At 46.2% G+C, this 12,003-nt stretch overlaps 1 protein-coding gene across 2 annotated transcripts in view; it reads right to left on the bottom strand.

Moving 5' to 3' along the window:
- Positions 1-12,003, bottom strand: part of PUS7 (pseudouridine synthase 7) — a 1,198,018-nt gene that overhangs the window by 52,429 nt on the left and 1,133,586 nt on the right. For both annotated transcript variants that reach the window (XM_069629126.1, XM_069629125.1), the window contains one exon: positions 11,083-11,174. In XM_069629126.1, the coding sequence (XP_069485227.1) occupies positions 11,083-11,174 (92 nt within the window). The remainder of the gene's footprint in view (positions 1-11,082; positions 11,175-12,003) is intronic.

The following is a 12,003-nucleotide window of genomic DNA, read 5'->3' as shown; positions in this document are numbered from 1 at the left end:
CCTCAAGTTGACTGTGACCAGAAACAATGTCATCAGGAACCAATGCAGGAACCTCACCTTCCTCAGACCCCTCATCCACCTCAGAAATATAATCGAGAGGCTGAAAAGAGGGTACAGAAAAAGGCACAAAGACATGTTTAGCCTTAGCCATGGCCTTTCTGGGGGGTGCCACCGTGCCACGGGGTACCTCTGACAAGGCTGCCTCAAAAGGCGTTGAGGGCGTGGACGGAGAAGGCGTCGACGTCGAGCGTGGCGCTGACAGCTTTGACGGCGTCGACACAGGCCTCGAGGGCGGAGCCCCGAGCGTGTCTCTCGACAGTCTGGGCGCCGATGACGTCAACGACTTCCTTGGAGGCGGGGCCTCGAGAGTCTGTCGATTACCTCGGCGCCGCTGGCGTCGATGTCTTCTTCGAAGACTTCACAGAGTCTTGCGGTCTCGATAGCGTCGAGGACCGGGACCTGGAATGGGCATGCCTAGAGCGACCATCCTTGTCCGACCGGGACCTCGAAGGTGCCCGGTGGTTGCGACGACTGCTCGAGCATGAAGACCGACGAGCGTTGTCTCTAGTGCGGCCTCGACCGGCGTCCTCAGATGGCGCGGCCTGACCCGAGCCCTGCAATTGAAAAATCGCCAACATCTCCTTTCGGAACGAATCCCATTCCTCAGGAGTGGAATGCTTGTTGGGACAAGCTATCCGCCGACGGGCAGAGTCCTCGGAAGAGGACGGGGAAGGCGACCTGTGACAGCACTTCCTGGAGTGCCTCGAAGAGGCAGAGGAATGGCAGGAACGACTCCCATACCGAGAACCCCCAGACTCACGACGATGCAGAGAGTCACCCCTCGAATCGTCCGTCGAAAGACCAGGGGAACGCGACTTCCGGGGCTTGGCCACCTTACTGACCGACAGCTTCTTCTTACGCTCCCGCAAGGCCTTCGAAGTGAGCGATTGGCAGTCGACACAGTCATCCGTATCATGGCTCTCCCCGAGGCACCAGAGGCAAGCGTTGTGTGTATCCGTCAAGGACATCTTGGACCCGCATACCCGACACTTCCTAAACCCGGACCGCGGGGTGGAAGAAGCCAAAGACGACATTCGATAGCAATGAGGCAACAGGTTCGACGAACCGAAAGAACAGGAGTCAGTGGAATCGAGGCGTGCCGAGATCTCCGAAGCTTACACGTTCGCGGAAAAAACGTAACTGAGGCTACGTGCATCCTAATTGAGGACGGCGCATCGACGCAGGACGCAGACGCCGAAAGATTTTCCGAAGCAGCACAGCTGTGGTGATTACTGTCATAGATATGGAATACGTCGGAGGACCATATCCCCTCGAACATTTGTTTGTTTGTAAAAAAAAAAATGTTTTGTTTCGAAAATGAAAGTATAGAAATATGTTAAGTAAGTGTGTTGAAACTTAGGTAATTTTATTTTGTAGTATGTATGCCAACTTGGATTTTAATCTTTGTATGTTTTCTTTCTCTTGTATTTGAGTATTTGTTTGTTTTTTAAAGGTTTTGTTCTTGAAATCAAATACAAATAAAATTAAAAAATTAAAAATTACAGATCCAATTCCAGTCACTGCACAAATAAGGTACGGTGTGTTTTCTGGGCCCAATGCTTATTATATTACTTATGAATGCACATTCTCACACTGATGGGTTTAGTTTTTCCATGGCTGATGGCATAAACCATTTTAGTTGTCTTTCAAAATAGCAGTCCTTATTGCCTGTACGGCACCAACCAACCAACCAACCAACCAACTGTTTTTAGCTGAATTTGGTGAAATTGCAAGAGAATAACAAATATAAGTAAAAATCAGGTTTATTGTGCACAGGACAAGGGAAACCCAACATGAAATCTTTCACGGTCAGGAATAAAAAAATAAAATTCAAAACTATTTTTATTAATTTTAACAAACCAAAGTGAACAAAAACCAAACAAAAACAAACCAACACCAGACAGTGAACAATGTTTATATATTTCAAGTCTCTTGTGCTGTATCTATGCTGTGTCCACCGCCTTCCCCTTACACCCCTCCCCACGAGCCTACCCCATACCACCATCTTCTACCACTTCAACTGGGGATCCCTCTTCCCTTTCTCCCGCCGAGGAGTCATCCTCCTCTGGGCCATTCTGGGCAGATCCCGATAGCGTAGCTACTAAGTGTCTCCAGGCCATCAATGTTTCAGCTTTCTCCCCCTCGCCTCCATTAGCTGCTTTGCTCCACACCACCGTTTCTGCATCTGCCCATTTACAAAGGTCGTGCCACCACACTTCAGCTTTTGGACTACAGCTTGCTTTCCAGCTCATGGCTATTCTGTGCTTTGCCAGTATGTAAGCCAGGTCTTTAAGTTTACTCACATGATTTAACTTACGTGGTCTGGGGAACCCCCCCCCACCATGCACGCCCACAGAGATTTCACATCTAGCCTTCTATCTTTCTCCGCCATGAGATGTGCTATCTCCCTGCAGAATCTCCTTATTTAAGGACATGCCCAGAACATATGTACCAATCCCGCGTTCACCACCCCACATTTAGGACATGAATGTGTTCCTTCGTTCTTAAACCTTGCAATCTTCTGGAGGGGTCATATACGCTCTGTGGGTTATATATAACTGGATTTGTTGCAACCTCACATTCCTGGACACTTTTTTTGTGGTATCTCTGTACCCTCACCCACAGCCCATCGCTCATAGGTTCCCCAGATTCCTCCTCCCAATTCCGTCGCAACTGGCTCACCTCCTTTCCCACTCTGGACATCAGTGATTCATAAATTCGGGAGATCTCATGGCCTCCGTTCGACACATCATAAAACGTTTCCACGACTGTGTTGGGCTGGCTTTCCAACACTATCATTGACCAGGTGTCTTATCTTCTGCAGCAGTCTAATATATGTGATATATTGTTCCCGGTGTAAGCAAGTGTCATCTACCAGTGTGTTGAACTCCACCACCTTCCCCTCCTGCCACACATCCCCCAACGTTGCAATGCTCATCGGTTCCCAATGTTTCCGGACTGTTTTACGTAATTGCTCATCCACCCCATTCAGTGATACTAGCGGTATCTGTGGGGAACATGGGAGTGGATTCTCCATGGCCAGGCAGGCTCTTTGCCATATCTTCCGTCCCAAGTCTAACATTCCTGACCCCCCCACCCCTTCCTGTGATTTTGGCACCCATATCCATTCTTTCAGGAAAAACGGACCACACTCGTCCCTCAACAATCTGGACTCAGATGTGGGGTCTTCCGATAACCACCTCGCCACGTATTGTAATTGGCCAGCCAGATAGTAAATTTCAAAGATGGGCAATTTAATACCCCCACGGTCTGCAATTTCCATAGTGCTACTCTGTTGCTAGTATTGTGCCATATGAACCCCCTGCATATTCCCTGGATTTTAACAAAGAATCGTCTGGGTATCCAGAATGGTATATTTACAAAATAGTGTAACAGCCTAGGCAGCACCACCATCTTCAGCAGTGCCACTCTACCCATCATAGTCAAAGGGAGCTTGGCCTAAAACCTCATGCTGTTTTCAATACTGGTCACTGCCTTCTGTGTTCTGCTTGTGTTCGACTTCGAAGCTGTAATATACGCTGCTCCCCAGGTATCTAAAAGTCCCGATCTCCCATTGTATTGGTAGCACCAGCAGTTTCTCCCGCAATATCCCGTTATATCTACCTAGGGGAAATATACATAATTTCGTGGGGTTCACTGTTATGCCAGACAGCGTCACATACCGCTCCATTACTTCCAGGATATATTGTAGGTTCTCTTCAGGATATTTCAAATACAATAGCATATCATCTGCATACATTGATATAAGATGTTGCCCTCCTTTCGTGTTAATCCCCACCTCCCCATATTGTTGCCTCAAATATATCGCCAGGGGTTCCAGTGCTAGGATGAACAACACGGGGACCACAGGCATCCCTGTCTGGTGCCCCTACCAAACTGCCATCGATCTGAGATGATCGCTCCCGTTTTGACCCGAGCCAGTGGTTTACTGTACAGCAACTGGACCCACTTCAAATATTTGGGCCCAATCCTGTATTCCATCAAAGCCGCCATCAGCCAAGGCCATTTGACAGAGTCAAAGGCCATTACTGCATCTAATGAAATTATTGCAGTCTCTTTGGGGTCCTTTTCCGACTGTTCTATAACATGATGGAACCTTCTGAGATTATCGGATATGTTTCTGTACAGAACTTACCCGGTCTGGTCCGGATGTATGAGTTTATGAGTGATCGGTCTCAGCCTGTTCACCAACACTGCCGTAAGTATCTTGCTATTTTGATTAAGCATGGATAGCGGTCTGTATGACCCAAAATCCATGCATGGTTTGTTAGGCTTAAGGAGCGGGATAATTGCTTCCCTTAGAGACTCCGGTAGCGACCCCTTATCTAACGCTTCATTCAGCATCGCTAATAGTGGGGGGAGTAACACTGCTTTATACGTTTTGTAGAACTCGCTAGGGAGTCCATCAGCCCCAGGTGCTTTACTAGTGGGTATGAGTTTGATCACTGCTTCCAATTCCTCTAGCGTGATTGGGGCCTATAAGTTCTCCCTCTCCATCGCCTCCAGTTTGGGAAGGCTGATGTTCTTCAATGTTTCCACCATATCAATCTCCTCTCCCTCCCCAAAATCCATATATAGTCACTCGTAGAACTCTAGAAAACCTTTGTTCACTCCCTCCTGGGTATCTAGCAATTGTCCATCCATCCCCTGCACCGCTCTAATTGTTTGTCTGGGTGTTTCACTCTTATACGGCCAGGCTAGCAATCTGCCTGGCTTATCCCCCTCTGCGGCTGCCTTTCAACATATTTTTTATAGTTCAGGTTACACAATCTCTCCCAGCACCTTATAAAATCCTGTTGCAACTGACGTATGGTCTCAATCTCTTCCCGAGAATGTCCACCCTTGCCCATTATTATCTCCAATTTCTTTTCTGCCTCTTGCAACTCCTGTATTACTCCACCTTGCAGGGCTTTGGATTTAGATATCGCCGCCCTTTGACCACCACCTTAAATGCCTCCCATAATGTAACCGCTGATTCTACGCTCCCAGTGTTGTGTACAAAATATTACTCTATTTTTTCCCTGAGGTCTTCTCTGAAGACTATCTTTCAAGGCTTCGTTCCTAAGTCTCCATGTCGGGATCCGCGCTCCAGGCGGTGAATACTGCCATGTGACCATCAGCTGCGAGTGGTCTGAAAGGACTCTCGCTTTGTATTCGGACTGCTGTAGTTCCCCCATCACCTCCGGTGTGGCATATATATAGTCTAGCTGCGTGTGTAGGTTTTGTGGGGCTGAGTAATGAGAGTATTGCCCATCTTGTGGGTGGTGCATCCTCCATATGTCCGCTAGTCGAAAAATCGCCCAGTAGGGTCTTCAGGGCTTTAGCTACTGGGGTAGGCCTCTCCATCTTCTCACCTGATCTGTCAAGCTTGGGATCTAACGTACAATTTAAGTCCCTTCCCCAAATGACAGCCTCCCCGACATGGGGCGTATCTTGCCAAATAAGGTCCTAAAATAGTAGGTGGTGTCTTGGTTCGGGGCATATGTATTGATAATGCTCAGTTCTCTATTCTCCACTAGTCCTCTTATTAGCACCATCCTTCCAGCTGTCTCTATGGTAGACTAATAGTTGTGCTATCCATGTAATTACCCCTCTGGCAGACGCAGAGTATGTTGCTCCTATGGTGGTCCCTCTCCATCCTTCCCCACCACCTCTTGTTTTTCTTTTGTCAGGTGAGTTTCTTGTAGTAAAGCAATGTCGATTCTCTGTCTCTTCAGATACATCATGACCTTATTCCTCTTCAAATAATTTTTGAGCCCATAACATTCCAGGTCACGATCTTGAGGTCCTCCATCTCATCCATACCCCGTTTCGCCCCTGTCCTCCCTTGTCCTCTGCTCTATGCAAAGTGGTGCACAGGTGCTTCTCCCTTTGCTCCTTAGCTTGTGTTCGTAGGCTCGCTCCTGTATAGTCCCCCAACATCCCTTCTCTCCCCTTTATAAACACCCCAACCTCTTCCCACCCCCACCCCACCCCACCACAGTTGTTGCGCAGCTCCATCCCTGCATCTCAGGCTACCCCGCATCTAGTCCTTTTCATGACCGCTGTCGCTACTCAGGGCTCAGCAGGGGGATACTATTCAATTAGTATCACTTCTAAAATAACTATAGGGGTAAGGACGCCTCCCTCACCTGCTTCTCGCACTAATGCCCCAGCTCCTGGTGGTGGTTTCTTCGTCAAGGCCATGTGTGCTCTCTCCACTGTAAAACCCTGCGGGAGCGAGCCGGCTCCTATTTCCTGCAGCAGTAAGTTTTCAACATAGTCGGCCGGGTCTGGGCTTTCCATCCCCTCCGGCAGTCCGACGATGCACATGTTATTCCTTCGTGCTCTCCCGCCCGGTTCTCCAGGTTACACACTTGCTGTTGGAGCACTGAGATCTTTTCGGCGTTGGTGGTGCAGCTGCCGGCGTTCGCGGTCACATCCTTCTCCAGTTTGCCTGTGCGTTCCGGTAGACCCCTCACATCCTGCCTTAAATGATTGACATCCACGCTGGCTGCGTCTATTTGGGCTTCAAGGGATGTTTTCAACTCTGCGATGGCGGAACCCAGCTTAGATTCTCATGCCACTTTCAGGTCTGCAATGGCGTGTAGGATTGGGTGATCGTCTCTCGGAGAGGCAGTCTCTCCGTGTCTACTGCTCTCAGGGGTTTCATACTATATCCTGCATGTGGAGATTTGCCAAATATGTCCATTAATGGCTGTTTCCCCTTTAGCTTGTCCGTTTTGGACGCCATGTCCCACAACTCTAATCAATTGAGGCCCTTTCCGCCTCCGTTCCGGCCCAAGATTCCACTCGTGTCACCCTTGGGGTTAGGCTGTGTCCATGTGTTTATTGGCTTCCACTGCTAGTTCCTAACAGGGGCCAAGGGTGCTGCATGTGTTGTGACCCCGGCAAGTGCAGTCCTGCCATTACGTGTTTCCCTAGCTGTCACATCCGGCCATTCTGCGGGACTTCCTCATAATGTCCACAGCTCCAGCTGTATTGGGGACCTGCTGTCTCGTGGCTCCTCTCGGCGACGGATTTCAATCTATGGCTCAACTAGGTACGGTTACCAGCCTCGCTGTGTGCAGAGGGAGTATGGGCCCTGACCAGGGTCTATCAGCATAGGGTGTCTTCCCACCTGCCATATAGTCAGTCATGGACCCTCCTCACAGATCCTTCATGAAGCTCGTCATTAATTCCAAAATCTTTGCTCTCTGGGGGGTTCCCCCATTCCTTTGTGTCCCTCCAATTGGGCATGTGGTGTGGATCTTAGGGCCTCCCGATTGCTGTGTGTAGCTTCTTCTGTCATGCAATCTCATTTGATGAGAGATGGGACCACTCCTTATGTGCGTCGTGCTACGCAACCATATTGTATGCTCCAGGTCTCATACATTCATTTGTAATCAGGCTTGCACGATCCGTTGTTCAGGGCGCGAAAGCAACATCTCTTGTGCTGGGCTCTTCACTTCGTTCATTCTAATTACATCCCTTTGGTATAATGTTGCGGTTGCTTCCAGGGCATTCTGCCTGGATCAGGTGCTTTAACGTGCAGTCCTCATCCGTGTGCTAGACCGAATGCTACTGTAGCAACTTGAGGCTTTTGGAGCCCGCAGCATGTTTTGCTGCCTCTCGCCCACTCGGGGCTGCACGGCGGAGCTCCGTCTTCTTCCTGCGAGCTCCCGCCGACATATGATTTTCAGGGGTTTTCTAGGTGTTCTCTCTTGCCTCCTAGTACACAAGGCGGGGCCTGCCGCAGCGGTACGTCTCGCGCTCCGCGGGAGTCCCAATTACTACGACGGCGGTCACCGTCAACTGCACCTTCCAGTTTTGCTGTCGTGATAGGACATCAGTGTCCGGCTCATCTGCGAGTGGGTGCAGGTTCCTCTCCCCGTCTTTTCAGCAGACTCGCTTCTTCACTGAGCCACGCGTTTCTTTGTCTTGGATGCCAAGGCTGCCGCTATCTTTTTTGCAATGCCACCCCAGTGCCTCATTGTTGCTGTTTCTGCAACAGTTTCTGTAATCTTGTCCCAATCTTCCACGGGGCACTTTCTATTTATGCCACAGGGTTTCCCACAGCTTTATCTGTCCCTTCAGTGTCGCGTGCTGCAATTTAAGAATCCGTGAAGTACAGGATCATGCTCGGATATGCGCGAGCAGCAGTTGGAAACGTCCTAGCTCATGGCTGCTAAACCACGCCCCCATCAGGAATATATAGGAGGGTGCAGTGTCAGCTGAAGAATATTCTTGTTCTGAAACCACCTCTGAAATAATCGTGCATTTTTCTGCGTTAAATTGAGTTTCTCATCCCCGAAAATCAGTTTTCTGAAAGCGTGGGTCATCAAGTTCACTGGTAGTCATACATGAGACATGAATGATTGAGAGGCCATTGCCTCTGGGAGAGACCAAATCTGCCTGCCTGTCGTGGAAAAAATCCTTAGACAATGACATTTCTTGCAGATCGAAAACTGTCTTTCCTCAGAAAGTCTTACTTTTGTGTTTAAATAATTCCACATGAAATTGATCTTCTGTATCGGCTGGGAGATTAATATCAGACAATTTATGTGGAGTCTAGGCTTAACAAGGACTTTGTATCACATAAGAAAATCCAGTTTTAAATGCAACTTTTTCATATAATGTATTGACCAAACTGTATTGTACCTCAAGTGCTAACCGTCTTTAAAAAAAAAAATATCCTGTTTAGCTGGCCGTCCGGCATGGGTGGATGAAAAGCATGTTCACTCTTTTCAAATGATTAGGCACTAGCGCCATGCATACTTAGAATACAAATAGGACGGTTTTAGACTGAATGGAAGGACTTAGTACTTATAATGGTGATTTGGTTTCCACAAACATGAGCAACTCTTGTGATTTTTACTGGAAAGCCAATCTTTTATTTGAGAATTATAAAAATATTATGGAGTGCAAGCATCAAGAAGTTTACCTTTTTTCTTTGACTGTTTGCCAACCCTCAAGCACAATTTAGACCTTAGTTGATCTGTAACCATTGAAAAGGTTTTTGCAAAGGATGGCACAGCCCATAATTGAAAGCATAGAAAAAAAGAATAATTCAAAGAGTACAAAGATTAGTTATTTAGGTGGGCTTCGCTGTTGACCTTTACATCCTGTTCTCGGAGTAGTCAACGTCTCATTTGCTGTCTCTTATTCTTGGCTTGTCTGGGTGATAGTTGCCAAGAGATTTCTAAGAATGCTCTATCAGTGCTACTATGGCAGTGTGAGGATTCAAACAAATTCTCAACCTTCAGTTCTCTTGTTTTTTTAGTAATTATTAACACCACTGCTCACTTGTCACTGGAGTGTTTAGTACAGCAATTTCCAAATATTCGGTTCTTCTACAGCTTGTGTAATTATTCTGCACCTTGTTTCGGTTTTTGTCTTGTCAGCAACACTGTGCTGGAATCAGGGAGTGTTAGAGTGACAACTCCTAACATTTAACTGTCCTGCTTCTCTTGGACAAAAGAAAGCTTCCATCCAGATGTCTGAAAGTAAAAAGGTGCCACATCGATACAATGACCACTTGAATATACTGTAATTTGTCCTTGTTCAGTCTGTGTTGTCCACTTAGATCACCCCCTACAGGGGTACAGATGTTTTACACTGGACATGGCCATCCACTTGCACATCTCTGATTCTCTCACCAAATCAGTAAGCCCCCTGCTGTGTGTACCTTGGGGACTGTGGGTCATGCGTGATAGATCTTTGTGAAGTCAAATCTGTTAGCGTCAGCAGGCCTGGTCTGCAGACATAATTCCATGCTGGTGAAGAGTTTGAGTTCTTGGGTGTAGACACCCCCAAATCTCCTGCAGAGACAAGATAGCATGCTCCGTTTTAGCTGTGTTCAAGACACGGATCTCGATCGGGATAGCGATAGGCTTCAGGTAGTTCATGGGGTGGAGGCTGCTAAAAGTAGTGTTGGCTTGAGGTGATCTCAGAAGACATAAGAGGTAAGCAGCAGCTTGGCACCTATAGATTTCCCAGGAAGGTGGCAGAGTCTGCTGTCTGCGCGGGGGATTGAGGCAGAATGGGAAGGCAACTATCAAGAGCTTAGTGTTGCTTATTGTAGAACCACAATTGATCCACTTATGAAATGTCTAGGGGGTAGGTTACTTTTCACCCCAGACTAGTGAATATATCAAAGAGGCTCTCAAAATAATTAGGACAGGTTTTGTCTTTAGTAAAATCTGAAAGCGCAGAATGCAGGCTCTAACCACAGTAGAATTCACTTTCTTCTGTGTTCTTTTCACAGCTTCTAGCTAATCGGCAAGCTTGCAGTTGAGGCTCTAACCACCTATAAAGGCTGCATTGAACAAGTTGTATCAGAGAAAGTTTCAGGTAGTCTGCTCTTTTGTCCCCTCTAGCAAAAAGCTCTAATGACGGTAGAGTCTGTAGTATCTGGCTCTACTGTGTGCTATTTGCTATTGTGTTGCCTTCACCCTCTAAGTAGAGGCCCCCCCTTCACTTGTTGCATTTCCTGCATAGTGGCACATGCGGACTACTATGTGAAAGTACAGGCTGATTACTAAACAAATGTCAAAAAGATCTCCCCCCTCAACCAAATGTTACACTTCTTGGTTACCAAACCTTCACATTTTGTGAAATACCCTGAAATGGGATTGCTCAGCTAACCATGGCTCTTAGGTACAGCACTGCTGACAGACCTCTCGGGTTGCTAGAAAAAAAAAAAGCTCCAAATAGTTTTCCTTTTCACACAAAAATAAACAGATCTTTTAAGCCCTTTTGCAGAATAAATTACTGTACAAGGTGCGGCTTTGCTAATTGCAACCAAGAATCCTAATACAGAATGGTCAACAAAGTTGCTAGCGGACACGCTGTGATTAGAATGCATAACTTGCTACCTTGTGATTTCAAATGGATAATTGTAAACCTGGTTTCGTTGTGGCCCATAACAATGCATAATAGCTTGCTAATAATTGGCAAGTTACATTATGCAGTCAACAAACACAATCCATTGGAAATAATTTGATCTGGGTTAGATCATACCTTTTAGAAAAACGGGCAATGGCTTTCCTTCTAATTTTTCTACATCTGTCTGAACTAATGGAATTTTTGGATCTTCATATGCAACAAGCTCCCTGTGTAAAAAAAAAAAAAACAGAAAAGGAATGATTACCAAATGTTTAGAGGAATGAGTATTCAGTTCAATTACTTTATTGCAGACAGAGTTCAATGAAAATATACAGAAACTCCTAAAATTCATTTCTTTTACATTTGACCCGTAAAAAGTGCACCATAACTTAGATCAGCTGACTTTGTAGGCTACGATTTAAGAGACAATAATTCATATGAACAACACACCTACTCAATCATTAACTGATTTTTCAAAGATTGTAACAACCCTAAACTGTGATATTTAAAGCAATAAGGCACATGGTTAAAACAAAAACTATCCTTTGTAAATTATCTGTTATTTCAAATAACAAACATGCACTAAATTAAAAATGGATCAAATATTTCCATTAAAAAACTTAGGTATCAAATAAAACATTACATTTTTCAAAAATGTGCACACTTTGAATAGTAATTGTCTTTCTGTAACTTATCTGCTTAGAACCACATTGCAGGTTCTAATACCGATAAAGCGCTTAGAAAGCACTCGCTGCTATTAAGAGCGTTATAAAAGAACAATTATAATTATATAATAAAATATATATATATTTTTTAATGCAAACAGGAGTGTCAACATCGGCATACCTGTAACACTATCCCTACCCTACATGTACAGGTATCCAAGATCCTTCACGCATCTACGCCCTCGCATTGTTTTCTGACATGTGAAGAATGTTGTCTCCCTCGTACATGTGTGTGTGTACCCTTCTACTTCCGCGTGGTGTGGATGGATGGGTGCATGTGATTCTAAGCAGATACAAACTGTAGAAACACAATTACTGGCAAGTAATATCC

The sequence above is a fragment of the Ambystoma mexicanum genome, chromosome 12 (genome assembly GCF_040938575.1).
Source record: "Ambystoma mexicanum isolate Mex_15411 chromosome 12, UKY_AmexF1_1, whole genome shotgun sequence".
In the NCBI taxonomy this organism is placed as follows: Eukaryota; Metazoa; Chordata; class Amphibia; order Caudata; family Ambystomatidae; genus Ambystoma; species Ambystoma mexicanum.
Note: the sequence above shows the minus strand (reverse complement) of the source record. Positions and strands in the feature narration are given on the sequence as shown.